General features: G+C 39.5%; 1 protein-coding gene across 2 annotated transcripts in view; it reads left to right on the top strand.

Annotated features, from left to right (window-relative positions):
* Positions 1 to 18,824, top strand: part of NMRK1 (nicotinamide riboside kinase 1) — a 32,621-nt gene extending 13,797 nt beyond the window's left edge. For both annotated transcript variants that reach the window (XM_082657427.1, XM_082657428.1), the window contains 7 exons: positions 3,524 to 3,614; positions 3,910 to 3,958; positions 10,657 to 10,804; positions 10,886 to 10,957; positions 11,576 to 11,682; positions 13,935 to 14,018; positions 18,241 to 18,824. In XM_082657427.1, the coding sequence (XP_082513553.1) occupies positions 3,524 to 3,614; positions 3,910 to 3,958; positions 10,657 to 10,804; positions 10,886 to 10,957; positions 11,576 to 11,682; positions 13,935 to 14,018; positions 18,241 to 18,260 (571 nt within the window). In that variant the 3' untranslated portion in view covers positions 18,261 to 18,824. The remainder of the gene's footprint in view (positions 1 to 3,523; positions 3,615 to 3,909; positions 3,959 to 10,656; positions 10,805 to 10,885; positions 10,958 to 11,575; positions 11,683 to 13,934; positions 14,019 to 18,240) is intronic.
* The last annotated feature ends 4,931 nt before the right edge of the window (positions 18,825 to 23,755 follow it).

A 23,755-nucleotide genomic window follows, 5' to 3' on the forward strand; every position in this document is an offset into this window, starting at 1 on the left:
AACCAAGTTCAGTTTTTCTCTGCGTTGCTTCTCATCCCTCCTTTCCTTTCCACACTCACTGCCACCATCCTAATTCAAGCCCTCATTCCCTAATTCCAATCTCCTCCTCTCAATCTTCCCTGCATACCTGTGCCAGTTTAATCTTCATACAGAATTTTTAAATTTTCTCTCACCTGATGAACAATATTCAGTGGTTCCCAGTTATTTAAAATGCAGTCTAAATTTCCTGATATATGAAGACCATCCAAAAATAATAAAATGTATTAGCTTCGGGGTGGGTAGATAGGCAGGGTACAGGAAAGATTTGATACAGGAGCTTAGTGGTGTCACCAAAGACTCCGTTTCTCTCTGCCTCTTCTCTGTGTCTTCCTCCTTTTGGATTCATCCTAAAGTTGGCTGCATTTTTTGGTCTCAAGGGACTACTAGCAGCTCCTGGGACCTCATGCTTCTCCTTAGCCTGTCACTAGGGGGAAAAAAGTGCTTTGCTTCCCCTAGGTCAAGGGTCTTTGACAGGACCACCTGGGTCACATAGCCACAGTTACTGTGGCAAAAGCGAGGGGATTGCCTTGATTGGTTTAGGCCATTGGGGCCCTTGCTCTGGAGTTGAGAGCAGGATCAATCCCAACCAGACCTTGGAAACAGGGGTGGAACCTGGGGAGGCCACTACCAGGTCCACTACAGAATCCAATCCGACTTCTATTCTGCACGTGTGTGAATAAACTCCCCTCATCTCAATATTCCAGTATAATGCCCTCTGTCTAGAAACCTGTGTCATGCTTTCGTGCCACGTGCATTTGGTTCTATGCATAACTTCCTAAGAAAGCCTCTCTTCATTGTCTCTTCCTCAGCAAGTGTCAGGATTTCATTTTAGTGCTGCTGCTTCTGCAAAGCCCCTGCCACACTCAGCTGCAGTTCCTGCCTTCCTTCCTCCAAACTCACTGTGCTGTATCTCTCCCATGTACTTACCACTTGCTGCCCTATGAACGAAATATTCAGTTGAGACTGCAAGGAATAGTAAAGGTTCTAGAGGATTCAAGTGGCATCCATGAACCTCCTGAAAACTTAATGCATGTGTGAAGATGTTCATTTTTCTGGGGAAAGATTTTATAACTTTCATCAGATTCTCGCAAAGTTCCTTAATGTTAAAAAATGTAAACTCCATGGGTGTTAGAGTTGGACTTTGTATCTCATCTCCATTACTTGCTAGTTGTTACCTTGAGCAAGTTTTATGAGAATACAGCTTTTCAACCCTTAGTTTCCTCAACTGGACAATGGGAAAATTATTATCTACCTTGGGCAAATGGATTGCAGAATGGGTTCTCCACTTGTTGGAGTAATTACAGACAGCCTTTTTAACTACTTCCTTCCCAAATGCCATGTTCCAAATACAGTGACCTCTCTTCACCTGTCACATAAAAAACAAATGGACTAGGAGTTGTGCATTTATTTGGGTGTTATGAACAAAGGAGCAAGTGGGCCCAAGGAGTCCCCCATTTCCTTCCCTAGACCCTAGGATAGAACATGCTCCTGTCTGGACACTCTGGCCCCAGGGTTGGAGAGCACATGCATGAAGCTGTGAGCCTGCTGGTGCATGGTGGGTATGAGCATGCTGAAGGAGAAGGGTTGAGTCTTAAGGTGTCACCTGACTTGGATGGTGACAGTCTAATTACAGGTCCTAGGCTCAGACTTGTTACATGCTTTTCCCCCTCCCTCATCTTTCTGACCTGGACTGCCTTCTAGCTGGTCCATCTCTATCAAGTCTACAAAAATGGGGTGCTTTTTTCTCATTGGCTCTAGCTAAGTCAGTGAGAAGGGATCTAATTACTGTTGGTTCAATTGCATGATCTTAACTAAAGAGGTAAGTCTAGAAAATGATACATTTTCTAGCCAGGTTGCTCACACTGTAATAAAGTTTTCCCTGTTTACTATGTATTTTAAACCAAAATTCAATAATCGAACTATGGGCATTCAACATGGATTATAGACATTTTCTGTAAAGGGGGAAAAAAATTCTCATAACAGTATTTTCTCAATGCATAGGGTAATACCCACCCACTTTTCCATTTTTAAGGAGATTGCCCATATCCTACCCAATTGTGTGATCTAAGGTTAAACAGAAAAAAAAACAAAAAAACAAAAAAAGTGTGAATCAAGTTTCTTCTGTTAATACTTTGTAGGTGTAAGATATTTGGCTAATAATTGAATTATATCCAATAAACAATTTTGATGAATAAGTATTAGTTCCTTTCCCCTTTCTAGATTATAAACATACTGCAATTCATCTTACCTCGGAATAAGCACAATTCATGTGCAGTCAGAAGTTTTTTGTGCTGTAGGCATTTGGTGGTATGATGAAGTCTTGCTTTCTCTGAGTAGTGGTTTTAAATGCACTAAATAAAATACAGAAATACAAAGGAAACCAGTTATGATAATATAGTTATAAAAATATTTTTAAAAGAAAATTTGTAGCATTATGATACACATGCTTCTTTGTTAACTCACTAAATAACTGTGTCCTGTGGTGAGTCTAAAAGCTGCTGTAAATTTCAAGTAATAGAGTGTCAATGATACTTCCAGATGTCTGCCCCAAGTGCAACATGATATGAAAATACCTGTCTGTGATTTCTGTTGGTGAAAAAGCCACAGGTACTATTAATAATACTGTTGCTTGTGACATATTTTAATTAAAGGAAATGCCAAAATTCTGTTAGAATTTATTGAAAATAAAGATATAATATCTTTCAAGTTCACAAAGATCCTGAATCTGTCCATAGACTCTTTGGAAGTACATAAGCCCCAGGTTTTAAAAAAAAACTCTGAGTGACTGAGTGGAGAAGTGCTTCCCCCCCAGCTATGCATGGTTCTGGGTACTGGAAAATTGGATACATACACAGAGGAGTTGGTCAGGGTCGCCATTCTCCTTGATGTCACAGTCCAGCCAGAAGGGACAAGTAACTGACAGGATGTGATAAGCTATAGTGGACCTCCCAACCAGCGCCAAAGTGGAGAGAGATTGGGGAAAAGGAGGCATTCCAAAGGAGGTGAAAAGTCATGATAGGTGGGCTTGTAATAAGCCACTCCTCCATTTTTCTTCACTGTGCATTGAAACAAAATCACAGTGACGACGTGCAGTTTTATATACTTGCACTAAAATGTGCTACTCATATTCTCTGTGTGGCATGTGAACCTTATGAATGTTTCAGCATAGACAAAAATTTCTTTTTCTTCCAATGCAATAGCTGTAATTAAGTCTTAGTATTACGCAGTTCACTTGCCCAATATTAGTTACCTTTCTGCTCCATCCTTTCCAGCTTATTTCTTATCATTTGTTGCATCAGACCTGCTTGAGCCTATGATTTTTGCCAACAAAGTCCTATCTATGAAAGAAATATTTTTTCTTAGATATTACATATTGTTTTAAATATCCTTTTTCTAAGATCAATTTAAAATGTTTTATGTTCTTTTAATGCATCTTCCTTCTTGGTATTTTCTTACTTTGTTTTCTTTTTTTGTTGTTGTTCAGTGTGACAAATGGTGGGAAGACAACACTGGCTAAGAATTTGCAGAAACGCCTTCCAAACTGCAGTATCATATCTCAGGATAATTTCTTTAAGGTATCTATAAAACTTCTCAGATAATTTATTTAACCAAAAGAAGTCATAGTAGCAAAGTTAATTGAATTACATCCAAAAGCATTTGCTGAGTGATTGTGCTTTTGTAGTGAAGGGAGGCTCAATGCAGTAGTGTTAGTTCTCCACTAGATGGCACACTTATGGGAGCTAATCTTTGATTTTATTTATCCTCACCATCCAAAGCATTTGTTAAAATAAAGGTTTATCAACTCTTCATTCTATGATTGCATTATTTCTGCACTGCACAATTTTTATGGGTACTTTATTATTTTTCCAGCCAGAGTCTGAGATAGAGACAGATGAAAATGGATTTCTTCAGTATGATGGTAAGTAGATGAGCTTACAAAACATTATGCAGTAATGTTTGTTTCCTTTTTCAAACCCAAATAACTTTGCTATCTCTGAAGAGAGTCTCAAAATAAGTTTAAATTATGTTGCTGTACTTTAAGCATGCTTTTGTACGGGTTTCTGATTTATGTTCAGCTATTTAAATAAATGAAACCTTTTCCCCACTTTTATAGTTAAAACTGAAAACATTGGAAAATAAATTTTTCTTTTGAAGGTGGGGTAAGGTGGGTCTCTGTTAGTCTACTCCTCTTGCTTGTAGCGAACTTTAGGGCTCTTTATCTTCTGAGCTTACTTTCTCAGTGACCAAGGTACTGAGTCTTTTCACTGCTCAGAAAGAATAGTGAATATTTTTTAGATGGATTCACTTTACCCTCTTGCCCAGTCTAACACTGCTTTGAAGCCAGCGGAGTAAAGTCCATCAGAAAAACATCTATATAGACCTGCAAAGGAATGTCATACTAGTAAACTATATTTAATGGTCTTATCAACATTTATAATTAACAAGATGATCATTGAGTGCTTATGCAAACTAGCAATAGAGAGAGCTCTCTTAAAGAGCCATAAAATTTGTTCTTTATTTTTAACTTTGATAACCTTGGAGGAAAAATGTTGTGTAATCAGTTCTTACAGAAACATGATAGTTTTAAAAGAGGCAAAATCCTTGACTGGCTATCTATTCTTGTGTCTTGAGCTGCAGCTAGGATATTTTTTTCTTCTCTCCTCCTTTTCTAAACGTTATTAAGGAAGATTATTACAAAGTAAGAGTTAAACAAGGAAAAACGGTTTTCAACAATTGATGAAGAATATTCCTAATCTAAATAAGTTCTTACAAACTGATAAGAAAAACACTAATATCCCAATTGAAAAATGTCCAATGATGTGAATAGTTATTCACAGAAGCAAAAGGTTATATGATTAATGAATGTACAATAAAAAGTCAACCTCAAAAGTAGTCAAGGGGGGCTTCCCTGGTGGCGCAGTGGTTGAGAGTCCGCCTGCCGATTCAGGGGACACAGGTTCGTGCCCCGGTCCGGGAGGATCCCACGTGCTGCGGAGCAGCTGGGCCCGTGAGCCATGGCCGCTGAGCCTGCGCGTCCGGAGCCTGTGCTCCGCGGCGGGAGAGGCCACAACGGTGAGAGGCCTGCGTAACAGCAAAAAAAAAAGTAGTCAAGGAAATTCTCTGGCGGTCCGGTGATTAGGACTTGGTGCTTTCACTGCCAGCGCCCGGGTTCGATCCCTGGTTGGGGAACTAAGATCTTGCATACTGCACAGTGTGGCCAAATTTTTTTTAAAATTTGAAAAAGAAAACTAGTCAAAGAATTATAACTTATTTTTTCCTCACTTACCTAATAGACAGATTTTTAAAAGATTAATAATTAGTAATGGCATAGGCCAAATAAAACAAAAACCTTTTCTGGAAAGGAGGTTGAGCACATGTCCTAAAGACAGTAAAACATTCATGCCATGTGTTCAGGTGTCCCACTTCCAGGAATCTGTCTTAAGGAGAAACCTGAACTTTTAGGTAAATGTACAAATTTAAGGTAAGTCAAGGTAATGTTGAAATCTTTGTGATAACTACCAAAACAGTAGTTTTAAAGTATATAGCTATCAGTACTTCCCTGGTGGCACGGTGGTTAAGACCCCACACTTCCAACACAGGGGGCCCGGGTTCGTTCCCTGCTCAGGGAAATAGATCCCACATGCATGCCTCAACTAAGAGTTTGCACACCACAACTAAGGAGCTCACCTGCCGCAACTAAGGAGCCTGCCGCAAATAAATGAAATAAATATTTTTTAAAATAATAACAATAGTAATAAAATAGATAGCTATCACATTTATAAGTAGGTAGAATTATTAAAATATACCTGATAAATGCAAAAGAAGTAAAAAACAGAACTAAAATATCAAAGGATGGTGGAAAAATAGAAGATGATAGTAAAATGATAGCTTAAATCAAACATATCAGTAGCTATATTAAGTTAAATTAACTAAAATGAAATACTCAAAAGTTGTCAGACTGGATTTTTTTAAAAAGTCAACTATAAGCTCCTTATAAGAGATATATTTAAACATTAGGATATAGAAAAGTAAATAGTAAAAGGCTAGAAAAAGATATACCATGCAAATACCTACTGAAAGAAAATTAGTATAACTGTACTAATATCAGACAAAGTAAAATTTAAGGCAAAGAGTATTACTAGAGATAAAGAGAGCTCAATGAATCAATTCAACTGGAATATAAAAAATCTAAAATTTGTATGCACTTAATAATAATGACCTCAAAATACATTAAGCAAAAACTGACAAAACTAAGAGGACAAATAGACAAATCTATAAGTATTGTGGGAGACTTTAATACAATTTTCTCAGTAACTTATGGAACAAAGTCACAAAAATTATGAGTCTAACAGATTTGAACAACACAACAAACTTGACCAAACTGACATATATAGAACATGTACCCAACAACAGCAGAATACACATTTTTTTCTGCAAGAATGCATGGAACATTAACCAAAATGGAAGGCATATACAAGGACATGGAACAAGTCCTAATACATTTCAAGGTATTGAAGTAATATAGAGATATCTTCTAATCACAGAGAACTGAATTAGAAATCAATAGCAAAAGAGTAAATAGTAAATTCCCAAGCGTTTGAAAATTAATCAGTACCTTTTGTCTGATTCTTAAAAACTTTTTCTTATGCAAAATTTTAAACATATACAAAGAAAGGCGGAAAAGTATAATGAACTCTCATGAATTCACCATCCTGTTTTTAAAATGATGAACTCTTGGCCAATTATATTTCATCCATACCCTCACCCTCCTGCTCCTTCTATATTATTTTGAATCAAATTCCAGACATCATCACATTTGATCTGAAGCAAAACACTTCTGTATATCCCATGGGTCACAGAATAAATCACAATGAAAATTAGAAAATATTTTTAACTGAATGATAGTGGAAATACATTAAAACTGATGGTACGTCTGGTTCCAGCCAAGATGGCTTGGCCCCATTCCTTGCTATTCCTCCCTCTTATAACTAAAAACCACGGATGGAATACAACAAAAAGGAAAAACTCTGAAAGATGAAGAGAGAAGACTGACTGGGGGATTTGGATCTTGAGGAATGACATAGCTGTGAGTTTCCTGTTCGATTTTTGTTTTTTGTCTGTCTCTCATATATCTGGAAGGAGGTGACTAGTGATGGAGAAGTGTACAACATGGAACCATCAATAGGTACAACCCAAAATTCCCAAGAAACCTGTTCCCTATAGTCAAAGGACTAGAAAAAGGGTGGCCTAACAGAATAGAAAATTAATTTGTTAATATCCACCTTACTGTAGGCAAACAAAAGGAAAAACCAACTTCCCCTCATGGTGTTAGCAGGGCCTAGTGGAGGGCTAGACTTTTAGACCCATCAGCACCAGCAAGGTATGGTGAGTTGGCTTTCCACATCATCATAGGGATCATATCAGTGGTGCCAAACGGAGCTGAACTTCCACACCTACCTGGCAGCAAAGAGACTGAATAAGGCAGTGTGAGGTGGTGCTAGTTGGCACTCCACTTTCCTTAACCAGGCAGTGTCAGCTACTGTCAGCAGGACCCACTTGAGAGCGGAACTTCTATCCTCACTGAGCTGTAATGAAGCCACACCCGCATGCTTTCCTCTCTTCCCCCCACAGTCACCCCCCACCTCAGTATTGGTGAGGCCCAGCAGGCAGCTGAACATCCACCCCACCTGGACTTGCACACTACACCTAAACAGGGACACTGCCTACAAAAAAAAAGATTAACTAGGATCCAGAGCCTCATAGCAAAATTTCCAGGATGAGACTAAAAATCATTTGTCATATTAAGAACCAGGCAACTTTCAACTTGAATGAGAAAAGACAATTAGACACTAACACTGTGAGGACACAGATGCTGGAATTCTGACAAGGACTTTAAAGCAGTATTCATAAAAAGGCTTCAGTGAGCATTTGTGACCATTCTTTTTTTTTTTTTTTTTTTCTGGTACGCGGGCCTCTCACTGTTGTGGCCTCTCCCATTGCGGAGCACAGGCTCTGGACGCACAGGCTCAGCGGCCATGGTTCACGGGCCCAGCCGCTCCGCGGCATGTGGGATCTTCCCAGACCAGGTCACGAACCCGTGTCCCATGCATCGGCAGGTGGACTCTCAACCACTGCACCACCAGGGAAGCCCTGTGACCATTCTTGAATCAAGTGAAAAATTAGAAAGCCTTAACAAAGAGAGAGAAGATGTGAAAAAGAACCAAATAGAAATTTTAGAACTGAAAACTGATACAATAATTGAAATTTTAAAACTCACTGGATGGGTGTAACAGCAGTATAAATATGACAGAGGAAAGAATCAGTGAACTTCAAGACAGAACAATAGAAATTATTCAATCTGAACAAGCAAGAGAAAGTAGACTGAAAAGAAATGAACAGAGGGACTTCCCTGGTGGTGCAGTGGTTAAGAATCCACCTGCCAGTGCAGGTTACAAGGGTTCAATCCTTGGTTCGGGAAGGTCCCACATACCGTGGAGCAGCTAAGTCCGTGTACTACAACTACTGAGCCTGCTCTCTAGAGCCTGCGAGCCACAACTGTTGAGCCCACACGTCACAACTACTGAAGCCCACATGCCCTAGAACCCTCACACTGCAACTACTGAGCCCATGTGCCACAACTACTGAAGCTCACGTACTCTAGGGCCTGCATGCTGCAACTACTGAAGCCCATGCACCTAGAGCCTGTGCTTTGCAACAAGAGAAGCTACCACAATAAGAATCCTGTGTACCACAATGAATAGTAGCCCCCACTTGCCACAACCAGAGAAAGCCCACATGCAGCAATGAAGACACAAAGCAGGCAAAAAAAAAAAAAAAATGAACAGAAATGTGGGACAATAATGAAAGATCTAACATTTATATCATTGGAAGCTCAGAAGGAGAGGAGGAGTGGTACTGAAAAAGTATTCAGATAAGTAATGATGTAAAACATCTCAAATTTGGCATAAGACATAAACCTACAGATTGAAGAATCTGAGTGATCCTCAAAAAAATTAAATAAGACTGATCAATAAAAAAATAGAGAAGGCACAAATTACATATATCAAAACCAAAAAGGTTAATATCACTACAAATCCTGCAAACATTAAAAAGATGAGGATATTATGAAGAATTTTATGCAAATAAATTTGAAAACTTAAATGAAATTGACAGTCTTACCAAATGCAAATTAATCAAAACAAACACCAGAAAAAAAGAGAAAATCTTAATAGCTCTATATCTTTTAAATGAATTAATTCATAATTTTAAAACCTTCCACTAAAAAACCTTTAAGAACAGATGGCTCAGTTCAGTCATTCTGGAGTGGGGCTGAGAATTTGCATTTCTAATAAGTTCTCAGATGATGCTGATGCTGCTAGTGTAGATAACATGCTTTGAGAATCACTGTTATAGGGTACTTTTCTAGCATTAACAACTGTAAACTCTAAAAGTATGCACATTTTAGAATTTGAATGTGACATACTTGTATCCTTTGTAAATTCTTTTAATGATTTTCCTCCTCTTATTTATCTGTAAGAGCTCTTTATATATTAAAGATATCCATTCTTTGTCAAATACATTGCAGGTATTTTCACCAGTGTGTCATATCTTTCAAACTAATTTATAAATATTTTGTTATCCAAAAATGTTAAACTTTTATATAGTCAAGGGGGAATAGAAGTTATAAATAAAGCAATGAGTTTATAATTGTCAAAGCTGGTAATGGGGACATGGGAGTTCATTGTACTCTACGCTCTACTTTTGTATATGTTTAAAATTTTCCAGGAGTTTCCTGGTGGTGCAGTGGTTAAGAATCTGCCTGCCAATGCAGGGGACGCAGGTTTGAGCCCTGGTCCGGGAAGATCCCACATGCTGCGGAGCAACTAAGCCTGTGCGCCACAACTACTGAGCCTGCGCTCTAGAGCCCAAGAGCCACAACTACTGAAGCCTGCACGCCTAGAGCCCGTGCTCCGCAACAACAGAAGCCACTGTGATGAGACGCCCACGCACCACAACAGAGTAGTCCCTGCTCGCAGCAGCTAGTGAAAGCCCACGTGCAGCAACAAAGACCCAATGCAGCCAAAAATAAATAAACAGATAAATAAAATTTTCCAGAATGAAAATATATCAAGCATACCACTTTATCAATATTAGAGTTTATATTTTTTGTCTAAAGCATTTGTTAATTTGGTGTTTTTTTAGTCTTAGCTGCGGCGCACAGGCTCTTAGTTGCGGTGCACAGGCTCTGCATTGTGGTGCGTGGGCTTCTCTCTAGTTGTGGCATGTGGGCTCCTCTCTAGTTAGAGCACGTGGACTCAGTAGTTGCGGCACGTTAGCTGTCTGGTTGTGGCGCGCAGTCTCTAGAGCGCTCAGACTCAGTTGCCCCGCAGCATGTGGGATCTTAGTTCCCAGACCAGGGATCGAACCCGTGTCCCCTGCATTGGAAGGCAGATTCTTAACCACTGGACCACCAGGAAAGTCCCTAATTAGGTGTTTTGAAGGGTAAATAAAATAGTGTTATTTTATATATTTATAGACCACTGGCTGTACTCATCATAAAAAGCCACAGCGTAAAATTTTGTTGTATTGATTTCATATTTTTGTGTTTGTTTGAAGTGCTTGAAGCACTTAACATGGAGGAAATGATGTCCGCCATTTCCCACTGGATGGAAAGTGCAGCACACCCTCTGGCATCAAGAGACAGGGGAAACACTGAGGAAATTCCCATCTTAATTATCGAAGGTTTCCTTCTCTATAATTACAAGTAAGCATTCCCCACTCTAATATTAACTCTGAATGAATGGGAAAAAAAAAACTTTGTGCACTAAATATGCTGTTAATTTAGGCCCCTTGACACTATATGGAATAGAAGCTATTTTCTGACCATTCCGTATGAAGAATGTAAGAGGAGGAGGAGGTAAGTTTTCAAATTGCCTTTGTGGATTGTAATTCAAAAGACAAACTTTAGGAAAAACAAGGAAACAGCATTATTGAGCAATGTGTATGTCATTTTTCAAGCAAGAGAAGCCTCAATTCTTCATACAAAGAGCAAGACCTTTTTCCATAAATGGTCACCCACATGGAGTAATGCAAATTACTTTTCTAAGAAAAGGCTCTTGTACAAGCTCTTTGGCTTATCTTTCCTAAATCCTCATATGAAGCAATCCCATGTTGATTATGGTTTTAAATTAGGGGGCCTGTATTCTGCTACAGCCACAGAGAACACCGATTAGTTTAAAGCTTACGACAACATCTCAGTATCTCTATCATTATTTACATTAACATTTGTCTCTCAATTCTTTTATAAATCACTAGAGGGGGGAAATAATTATGAATGGTAGTGAATTAGAGTTCATTTTTTAGATGAGGGGACTAAATCCATTGGGTGTTGTCTTTGTAACTGGCATTGAGTCTAAAAAGTGTAGTCGTAATCCTGTTTAGACAGTCTCTGAGTGATTTCCCCGTTGTCCTGACCATTATTTTACTTTATCAATTGTGTTTATGTCAACGTAAAGTTTCCTACGTATTTTGATAGTACAAGGATCTACGAGCCTCCAGACACCCCAGGATACTTTGAGGGCCACGTGTGGCCCATGTATCTAAAGCACAGGAAAGAAATGGAGAACATCTCATGGGAAATCGGTAAGTGCCTTTTCTTCCCTCCGCGGAAGCCTTTTTACTTGTCATTGCCTCAAAGTACACAAAAGAAAGGACTTTAGAAGGCATTTTTCTCATATATTAGATTATAAAAGGACACTTTAAGCTAGAACGCTCTGGGCTCCCCCTTTTCCACACTGGCTCTCCTGCCTTCTGTTTCTCTATGGCTCTTGTGAAAGTTTGTCAACTTCTAGATGGTCATTCATTCAGCAAATATTGATTGAATGCCTTCCATGTACAAGGCACTACCCTGGTGATATCAAGGGAAATAAGGCAGACTCAGTCTCTACTCTTATGAACCAGCATTCTATCAGGAAAATGGATGTTAAATGGATGACGCACAAGATTATCCTTTTTAGCTGTGCTGAGTACTGGGACACTGAGCTTCAGGGGGACCGCCCAAGTCTCAGCAATCCGGGAAGGCTTCCTTGAGGAAGCCATATTTAAACCAGATGATAGATATAACTGGACAAAGGGAGGTAACTTGGGGAGATAGAAGGTCACCCCAGATGGTGGGTATGGTACATGAAAAGACCAAGGGGCACCAGAAGGAAGATTGTGGTAGAGAAAGCCAAGGCAAGAGGTGATGTTGCTGATACAGGAAGGGTCCAAACCCTGCAAGGCCATAGATCAGTTAAGGACTTAGGTCATTATCCTAAGGAAAGTGGGAAGCCCTGTACAGAGAGGCTTTATACAAGGATATGGTAGATATAAAATTTTTGTTTTAGTAAGATCCCTCTGGCTATGTGAAGGGTAGATGTAGAGGGTGCGATATTGGACATATGTACTCAGAAGAACTGCGTGATAGGATAGACATGGAGGGTCCAGGCCACTGAGGTGGCAAGGACAACAGCTCAGGAATTGGCAGGCATTATTTCAGAAAACAGGAAAAAGTGAAGGAGTCGCAGATTTGTAAGGAGGAATGCGAGTCTGTTTCGCACATAATGAAGTTGAGATGCCTGAGGGACTTAAAGCAGTGATTTAGAAATAAATATCTGGATCTATGGACCTGGGCCAAGAACAGATCCTTGGGATATAGAGTACCACATGGAGAAGATGCAGGAGGCTGGAGAGAGAAGGGTTTTGGATGGGGTAGAGCAATCAAAACTGACGTATCTTTTCAGAATAAAGGGAGTTGCGCATATTGTGAGAAGCCTCGTGGCCTCTTTGGTAGCTACAGAAAGCACACAGGGCCTCCCCATGATCTGGCAGCTGTTATGATCCCTTCTTCAGTCCAGTTCAACCCCTCTTCCCCATCCACAGAGCCTCTCATGACATTCTGGCCACACCACTCCCAACATGGACCATTGGTTGCAGGGATGTCTTCTTACTACCCCTCTCTCTCTCCATCTAAAATGCAAATCCAACCATGCTCCTACCTTGCTTAAATACCTTCAGAGAGTCTCCAGCCCTTCAGTATAAAATCCAAACAGCCAGACCTCAAGGCCACTAAAGACTAAGGCACAGCTCTAAAATCTCATCTCTATACTGTTCCTGCCTCCCCACATTCTAGCCTTTCCAAACTGAGCATCTTTTCCTTAACAGGCAAAGTTCCTCCTACCTCCCTAACCTCTGCAGTTTTCTGACTAGAAGGCCCTTTCTTTCCTTTAACCTACATAACTTCTACTTTTTATCCCAAACTGACTATGCCAGTTTTGTTAAAAATATGTATCTCATGGGCCTGGAGAATTCAGATTCAGTACACATGTGAACTCAGACCCCCTGCATGGTTTAAGAAGCCTCACAGGTGATCCTGATGTATAAGTAAGCTCAAGAACTACTCCCTTAAGTGGTTTCTTTTTCTTTCTTTCTTTCTTTTTTTTTTTTTTTTGCCATGCTGTGCAGCTTGTGGGAGCTTAGTTCCCGGACCAGGATTGAACCTGGAGTCCTAACCAGTGGACTGCCGGGGAATTCCATAAATGATTGTTTTGAGAAGGGACCTCTTCAGTGCTCCTAAAGTACCATATGCACAGTGCCACTTAACTCTGTTTCTTTCTTTTTAAATTTTCACATCAGCTAGTTTGAATTTTCTCTGCAATAAATCAAAATTTCTTACCCGTTGTACCTGGCTGTGATATACTTCTCTCTTTAATGGCTATTAATTTCTTTTTAAGTTATGTTCCTGGGTTCTTTGATTAAACCTATTGGTGTTCTCAAGAGATGCCAAGTGCCAGAGTAAGCATCCTGTATTAATAAGCCTGTTAGCATTTAAACTGCTCTCTTTTCCCCCTTCTCAGTTTACCTAGATGGAACAAAATCTGAAGAGGACCTCTTTTCACAAGTGTATGAAGACCTAATGCAAGAACTAGCAAAGCAAAATTGTAAGTATTGTCCAATCAAAGTGGATTGTTGAAGGAGCAGCCAGGAGAAATAGTTCATTACATACCCAAGAATGGTATACCAGACAGCTAATGTAGGAGTGATTGTATCTATTCATGCATTGCTTTGAAGATAGTACAGAATCAGACACTCTGAATGGGTCTAGGGACTTGATTACTTTGTGAGGTTTTTTTTAAGGGTGAAAATATTCACCCTTTGTTATATCTCTTAATGATATTTATGTTATTTAGTTTAAAATTTTTAGTAGATGGCTGTTATTTCAATGGGACTGAAATTATCCTTTGAGTCTAGTGAAGTTAAAATGCTGGTGATCTTCTTTTAATATGTATAAAGTTCCCTTTCTCATTTATTCCTCCTAAAGATTTTTCATAAATTCTATTCCCAAAATAAACAAAAATTTTTTTTAATTACTTACTGAGTGTTTCTTCAAGGTTTTCATATCAGGCAATACATTTTGCAAGTGACAGAAATCCTCCTAAATCTGGCTTAAGCAGAAATAAAGTACAGGAGTGGCAGTGGCTTCAGGCTCAGCTGTATTAAGGAGCTCATATGGGGTCCTCATGGTTTTGCCTCAATTTCATTTTCTGTTTGGGTATATTTTGAAGTCAGTCTGTCTCCACTGACAGGTATGATGTCTTTTGGCCACACCATCCTCCTAGGTCCAACAGCCCCAGTAAAAAGACAGTTTATTCTTTTTCAAGATTGTCTATGAGTTGATAAATGTTGAAGCTGGGTGTTGAGTACAGGGGGTCTATATATTATTCTCACTCGTTTTGCATATGTTTAAAATTCTTTATTTTGAACATTTTTTAAAGCAGTTTTCCATTTTAGCCCAGTGGAAAAGTCCCAGGAAAGATTTTGATTGGTCCTGCTTGGGTCACATGACTTTTGCTAAACCAGTCACTGTGCCTGAGGAGATGGTTTATTCTGATTGGCTAGGACTGGATCATGTACTCATCTTGTAATTGAGTACCTCTCCTAAGACCTCCTGACTTAAGGGGAGAAATTCCCCAAGGGAAAGCAGGACAGGAGGTAGAAACCAGAAGAAGAAAGATGACAAAGTGTGCTGGGAAAACAAAACTATAGATCTAGCTGTTTCATTGGAACTGTTTGAACTAAAAGGGTTTTCATGGCTAACATACAAAATGCAGTCATCAGCTGGCTCAAGAGATGACGTATGAGCCAGTTTGGCAGTGAAGAATATTACATGCTCTTTTGGTGAGAAACAAATCCCCCAGTCCAAATCTCAGAATCTCTCAATAAGAATTAGATTTCCTATGCCCTCAGTAAATTCCTATCTGACTAGCAGTCTAAGCCCAGCCAGGCAGCTCATTGATCCTGACACATTCCCAATTTCAGGATCAGCCCTTCCTGTAGACATGAACCTATTTAAAGAAATTTCAGGACCATATTAAAATTTCTTCCTTTAAGTGGAACTTAAAATCCTTGCCAGGAGCTGATTCACTTTGTTATAAAGCAAAAACTAACACACCATTGTAAAGCAATTATACTCCAATAAAGATGTTTAAAAAAAAAAAAAAATCCTTGCCTGCTCAGGTATGCCTGCTCACCCCTGCCATCTGTTACTCTGATAGGCCTCCCATGATGAAGCTCAGGCACCAGCATAAGTGGATACAGAGTGTAGGATGAAGACAGGGGCTCAGCCTTTGTAAACGATAGCACCTGAGCCAGAGCCACTTCTCTGAGAGTTATTGGCTTCCTTGCTGACCTTGATAAGATACTTATTGGGTGTTTCAGCAGTTGGACATCTGTACCTTTCCATCCTCTCAATAATGGCTAATGCTTGGGTCCAATTTTCCTTTAATGACCAAGTCACACGCTGAAGTTTGCCCTTATGATCCACCTGCTGATAAAAGTAAAGGAGCCTCGGGACTTCCCTGGTAGCACAGTGGTTAAGAATCCGCCTGCCAGTGCAGGGGTCGTGGGTTTGATCCCCGTTCTGGGAAGATCCCACATGCCGCGGAGCAACTAAGCCCGTGAGCCTCAACTAAGCCCCTGAGCCGCAAGTGAGCCTGCACTCTAGAGCCCTCGTGCCACAACTGCTGAAGACCGCGCGCCTAGGGCCCGTGCTGCGCGACAAGAGAAGCCACCGCAATAAGAAGCCCGCGCACCGCAACGAAGAGTAGCCCCCACTCGCCGCAACTAAATAAATTTATTTATTTATTTATTTATAAAAAAATGAAGGAGCCTTGATCGTGTAGCTCAGGCAAATTGCACCTAATTCCATACCAAGTACCAGCTTGTGCTATCTGGTCCAAGGCCCAAGAATAGCTGGCATGTTTTGATGAGGGCTGAAAGCCCACAGCAAAGTACATTTCTATGTGTGTGACACCCTCCTCTTTCCTTGCCTACATCCTAGAGGCTTGTAAGGAAGTATTCCTTTGTAAGGCTATCTTCCTTGTGTTCAAGATATTGCATAAAGCTTAAAAAGAAAAAAAAAATAATAGCAAAATGTTAGAAAAGACGTAAAATCCAAAGAAGATCAGCTTTTCCTACCTCCAAGATCTATGTTCATTTTTTCCAGTTGCATAAATAAGTTACTGCATTATTTATGACACATCACATTTCCCAGTTCTTTCAACCACAGCACGTGCCAAAGCCAGCCTGGAGGGATCCTCAGCATAGCCTGGTTTAACCCTCAGTACGGGTCTGAGCTAGCCAGGAGACCTTTCCAATGTTTCAGTCGACTACACCTCCAGCTTCTGATAGCATCTCATAAACTGTTTAACTAATTTTCTATTCTAAGCATATAGAATCATAATTGTGATTAAGTAATAATAATGAAAGGCAAACAACAAAGACTGAATTTAATTATTAATGAAACAAATAACCCAGGAGAGTAAGTTTATAAAGTTATATGTTTAATCCTTATTTAAATCCAGACTTTGAGGCAAAATCTAATCATTACCTATTCTCCCTATGACAAGGCAGCCCTAGCTACAAAGAACATTCAAACTCCCTTTAAATAAAATGTTTATTTTCATCTCATTATAAAAACATAATAATTTTTTTAAATTTTTAATCTTTTAGGGAGAAAATAATCACCTATATTCCCACCAATCATCACTGTTAACATTTTGATAAGTACATATCCCATGTTTTTGCTATTCCCATCAGTCTTTCATATGGTTACATGGTTTACATAGTTAATTGCCATGCTTACTTTTGTTTTTAAATTAGTCTTTAATATTTAATAAGCTTTATAGAGTCCATTATGTAATGAAACTGAATAAGACTGAATAGTTCTCCCAGTTGAAGGATTCAAGGCTGAGTTCTGTTTTGCTCGTTAAAAGTAAATTATAAGACCTGACAGTGACATCTTACTACAGAAGAAAGATGTCAAATCAAAGGAACAAACATTGTAAAATAAAAATTTAATAACATGAATTTGGGATATTTTTCTATATTGAATTTAAAATAGTTTCCAGTTACAAAGTAATAGTAGTATAATTATATAGTATAATATCCAAATTAACAAAATTATTGAACCATTTCCCAATTGTTGGATATTTTGTGTTGTTAGAAAGCTTTTTACATTGACAAATAACATGCGGTAAAAATATCTGCACAAATTACTGGTTTTCTTCTTCTTGAATTAAAATTTTTCAGAAGTAGCACTTGCTTGGTCAAAGAGTATCATCATTTTTATATTTTACATGCTTCAAAGATTAAATAGTATCCTAAAATAGGTGTGCTTTTCCAGCATGAGATATGTAATAAGAATGCGGTAGGCTTATCACTGAGTTTCTAAGCCAAAGTCACTAAGTATTCAGCAAGACTTCCTTACTTTAAATAAATAAAAAATATTAAAAAAATAAAGATTGACGGTAAGAATACTTCTTTCCTCAAACCAAGGATAACATTCCAAAACAAGAATTCTACTGTACCAGCCACCTTTTGTGTTTTTCTTCTAGTTCTCAAATTATTTCATTCTTTGAAGTCAAGGATTATTATATCAATTGCAGATGATATTGGATATCTGATAGCTGAAAATAGGCTTAAATTTAACACAAGGATTAAATGAATGAGACTTGGACTCTATTTAGTTCTTTACAGAAAACCAGCATTTCTTGCCCCACAATCCCTGTAATCTTAACATCCTTAGATGTTAGTGTGAAGATTTAATAAAATGACTATTGGAATTCTCCATTAATTTCTTTTCTATTTATCATTATTCCCCAGGTCTGCAAGTGACAGCGTAGAGTTGGAATGCACTGAATCCTTCCTGGAGTGAATTAGGACATTCAAAGGAAGCTATGCAAGAACCTTAACCAAGATACAATGTGTACTTTGGTATGATGACAGCCTGTTGTTTTGTTTATTTGTTTCTCTGTTTGTTCTATCACACATGATTTCCTTAACACATGGAAAAGTGAGTAGTTATCCATGACAATGGACAGGAATTTACTTTAACTTTGTTCTCACTCCAGGAAGTACAAGACACAGCATAGCTCACAAAGAGTGAGTTAGTTTCTCTAGACCAGTGATTGTCAAACTCTTCTGAATGGGACCCGGAGTAAGGAATAAGATATAGATCACAATCCAGTATATATGTAATCTATTGATGTGTGTGTTTGTGTGTATGTATCTATATGTGTTGCGTGTATCATATCAAGAATTATAAAATATTTACCTCACATACAATGTACTCTTGATATTTCTCTATTTTTAATTTTTTAAAAATATTGGTTACCATCCCATACCAATGCCCACCTCCTGCAAATAAAGGGATTACCAGGAGTAGTCATATTGGTAATCATATTGAATAATCAACAATTTGCCAACAGTATCTTTTTTGTGTTTTGTCCTTGTTGCCGCTGTTACTGTTTTTTTTATATGCGTCTGAAACCACTGAATCATTTGTGTCACTTATGTTGAGACTTTGTTACAAATAAGGTTTTTATGTGCATGTTTTATTTTGTTTTTGTCAAACCGTTGGTCTAAAATAGCAGAAATAAGTTACAGTTACTTCAGTGATATGTAATACAGGGGAGCTTTCATTGAAAAACACAACGGGAGATCTGTATAATCGTATCATTTCTTTGAGGCCTCATTCAATGCTGGAAGTTAAATTAGTGATCAACTTGTTATTTATTAATAATAGATAGATTGCTCACACCCTCTCAGTCCTTACAAATATAAAATATATTCTTACATTAACTTTAAACATTCTCTACAGACTCATCTGATCAGCACTCAGAACTTAGAAATTTGTAACTAGCTTACACTCACCCATGACTAGGGGGTTTTTTGGTCACACACACTGAAAAAAAAAAATCTGGGCCCAAATTAAGTTCATCCTTTTAATAGCTATATGTCTTTGATCAAACCATTTAAAGTCTATACTTCCTCTTTATAAGAAGGGCATATCAACAGTGCTTAGTGTGGGTTTAGTGGAGAGTAAGGATAAAGTTCACAATCCTTCATATGGCTCCCAAGACATTCCCTGATCTAGCTTATGAGTGCCTCTCTACCCTCATTTCCAGTCACTCAACCCACTGCTGTTCAGCCATTGGGACCTCCTCTCCTCAAACTTACCAGGACCCTTCCTGCTTCACAGCGGGCTCATGTGCTGCTCCCGATACTTAGAGCAAACTTCTGCAACCCTTCCCTCCAATTAGTCTGCTAACTCCTCCTCCTTCAGAAGATGCTGCTTCTCAGAGGATTCCCTCCTCCTTGCCCCGCCCTCATAGGTGCTCTCAAAGTTCTACTTTTCCTTCAAAGCGTTAATCACAATTGTAGTTATACTGCTGCTTACAGAATCACTCATTTAGTGGCTGTCTCTCCAGCTAGACTGCAAGCTGCTTGAAGGCAGGACCTACCTCTGTGACTTAATTACAAACACACCCCTGCTAACTAGCACAGTGTCTGGCACATAATGAACACAATAAACGTTAGGTACTTGTTATAAATTACTACTATGTCAGGAATGAGTTCACATGCAAGCAACGTGTTACTTGACTAATACTAGCTTATTGGGGTTTATTATTTTTACATAACCAAGAATTATGGGTTAGAGTTAGAGTTAGGGTTAGGGTTAGCATTGTCAGATTTAGGGGGAAAAAAACAAAAAGAAAATTAGAGGGCATACAGTTAAATTTGAATTTCAGATAAACTATAAATAACATTTTAGGGTAAGTCCCAAATATTACATATTGAAGACCTGTTTTTCTGAAATTTAGCAACTTGAAAGTGTTATGGAAAAGCCAGGGTCTTTCATCCTTGCCTTCGGAGCTACCCCAGGAGGTCACAGGAAGGCAGCAGAAGCTCCCCGCACAGTGTCAATTATAAAGGCAGGAAGCTGGGTAGAGGACGCACAGCCAGCCGCAGGCCTTCCAGAGTCACCCAGCAGTGACCCCAACAGCCAGAACTGCCTCCATGGCCACTTCTCACTGAAAGAGAGGCTGGGAAGAGGCGTTCTGAGAGGTTTGAGCTCATTGTGTTTCATTGTCTGGGGATGTTGCCACGGGAAAGAAAAAGCTTTTACTAAGGAAGGAGGAGAAAATAGGTAAGCAACACCAAGTATTAGCACAACCTTTTCTCTGCTTATCCTCCCTGGCTCTGATTTTAGCAAGCTTAGATAGATGTAATTTGTGTTATCAAAACAAGAGGTTGTTTTTTTTTTTTAGTGTAAAAGTCTAGATATGACTTTTCAAACTTTATTTTTTCCAAGAATTTCTGAAATACCATCCCCCACAGAGGGCGATTGTTGATTGAGAAGCATCATACTTGACGGTCATTTCCCCCCATTTCAGCATGTGAAAACAGGTCAGAGAAAGACTCTTTATCTTGAGAAAAAAAAAACACACTTTAACAAACATTAAAAATGTAAACGATCAGGGCTTCCCTGGTGGTACAGTGGTTGAGAGTCCGCCTGCCGCTTCAGGGGACACTGGTTCGTGCCCCGGTCCGGGAAGATCCCACATGCCGTGGAGCGGCTGGGCCCGTGAGCCATGGCTGCTGAGCCTGCGCGCCTGGAGCCTGTGCTCTGCAATGGGAGAGGCCACAACAGTGAGAGTCCCGCGTACTGGAAAAAAAAAAAAAAAAAAGTAAACGTTCAAACGGGGAAGAAGTAAACATTTTTGCTTACTACTATGAGTGAGAAATAAATCAGGAATTTGAAATAAAGAATACTAGTGCTTCATTTCCAGTGTATGCTTTCACATTTAGTTACTCTTATCAAAGCAGTTAATGGGATAGATATCTGTTTAGAAAGACACATGCTCTTTATTTATTGAAAAGGAGCAAATCTGCTGAAGACTTCACCTTCTATGTATAAATAACCCCAATCCCTTTAGGATGAATTTGCTGTAGGAAGGTTTCATTGTGCTTAGTGTTAAACCCAGAGGAGGGAATTTAGAAGAGGGCCTCATGCACAGACTGTTACAGTAAAGTGTGAGATTCAAGCCCACCAAGTTACCTTTTAAGGATACGCTTGTGGTAGTGCATAGAATCATAAAATGTTGGAGGAGTATCAGCTTGTCTAATGCTCTATATTTATGTGTAGAAATTAGAGCCAGAGTTGGTGACCTGCCCAACCCCATGCAGCTAGTTAGTGGCAGGACCAGGGACAGGACATAATCCCTACACCACACGAACACGCACACACATATTTTTCATTTTAAAGCGAAAAACGGCAGAAAAATATCTTGCTAGCATACATCTCACCATCTTTCCTTCAAAGGGAGCAAATTGGAAAGGCAAAGGCTATGTCAGGAAAATGAAGCTTTCTGTTCTGGGCTGTTGGAGCTTTGTCAAGGAGGCGAGCCAACTCATGAGGTTATCTGAGGGGCGAGGAGCAGTGGTGAGCTAATGTGAGCTCCATGCCACTGTCTGCTATGCTGACCTTAGGTTTGTGGCTCTAGCTCTTCTTCTAGTAACTGCAATCATGGTGGAGACCTAGGGAAAAGCAAGGGTATGGAAAATGTAGAATGGGCATTACTCTCCACTTCTGTGTACTCACAGAAACAGATGAAAATTGCAATAGCAGCTTTGGGGCCTGCATCAAGGTAGCCTGACCTGCAGATAAGAGAACATCAAAAACAGAATTTCTTACCAAAGTGAACATAGCTGATGCATTCATGCCCACGAGTCCAGAAACACATCATCAATGTAAAAGTAGAGATTAAAATATTATTTTCCATGCTAGCTTCCAGATCCCAGAGAAGTTAGGTTGTGTTCTTCAAGATTAAAAATTGAGACTAAGGACGTCCCTGGTGGCGCAGTGGTTAAGAATATGCCTGCCAGTGCAGGGGACACGGGTTCAAGCCGTGGTCCAGGAAGATCCCACATGCCGCGGAGCAACTAAGCTCATGTGCCACAACTACTGAAGCCCGCGTGCCTAGAGCCTATGCTCCACAGCAAAGAGAAGCCACTGCAATGAGAAGCCCGTGCACCGCAACAACAAGTAGCCCCCCCTCGCTGCAACTAGAGAAAGCCCGCACAGCAACGAAGACCCAAAGCAGCCAAATAAATAAATAAATAAATTGAGACTAAAACTCATACAGATAAATCCTTATTGACTCTCCTCTTTGTGCCTGCACAGCAAGTTCCTAGAACTTACTGTTATAACAGTGGTTCTCAAACCTTAGCATGCACCAGAATCCTTTGCAGGGCTTATTAAAAGAGATTGCTGGTCCCCAATCCCAGAGTTTCTGGTTCAGTTAATTTGGGGTAGGGTGCTAGAATCTGCATTTCTAACAAGGTCCCAGGTGATGTCGATATTGCCTACTCAGGGCCCAGGAGGAATTACTGCTCTATAGCGGGCAAATAAGCACCTTGCGGGCCCAGGAGGGCCCAAACTGGCTGTTATTCAGACACTACCAGACTGAAATTATCAGTATTGTCAGCTCCTAAAAATATTACAGAATAACTCTTGCATCAGTTATTGATTTTATTCACTCTTAGCTCCAAATGCTGCCTTTTTGCTTTTTCTGTGAAAATGAATCTGGGCCTTCTAGATAGTTTTCCTTTGCCGAGTGGAACAATGTTAAGCATTGTCAATAGAGGGCACTGGAGAGCCGTTGCAGGAAATGGATTTTGCTTTTAGGTTCCTGTGGGTTGGCAATGCAGCAGAGTGTCTCTGGTGAGACATCTGCTGGGGAACAGCTTTTCCATGGCACCCTAGAGGGTGGATTTCCCCAAAATTCCAGGGGATATATTTCCAGCAAGTTTTGCCAGCATTTCACCACACCTGCTTCCTTGACACTCAGTGAGCCATGGCAGTGCCTTCTCCAACAAGATCTGGCTGTCATTAATAAGGGGGGAAGGGGTTGGGGGGGGGAATAAAACCTCTTCCTTTGGACTCAGACTGATAGATACAACCACTGGATATACTTTTCAACTGATTTATACAAGACAAACTTGGGCAATTGCGTGGCTGCTTTTTCTTCTTTTTTTACCTTTGTCATGTATGGCATAAGGAATACAGTCAATAATATTGTAATAAATTTGTATGGTGACAGACGTAACTAGGCTTATTGTGGTTACCATTTTGTAATGTATATAAATATTGAATCACTATGTTGTACACCTGAATCTAATATACTATTGTACATCAATTATGCTTCAATTTTTAAAATGTCAAAAAAACCCAAAAAACACACATACACATTTTGGCCAATAAAAAGGGCCATGATCTGCAATTCTATGATCTTTACCTTAGTATCCTTTCTATAGCAGACTTTAAATGGACTTC

This window comes from Grampus griseus (genome assembly GCF_964374135.1).
Source record: "Grampus griseus genome assembly, chromosome: 6".
NCBI lineage: Eukaryota > Metazoa > Chordata > Mammalia > Artiodactyla > Delphinidae > Grampus > Grampus griseus.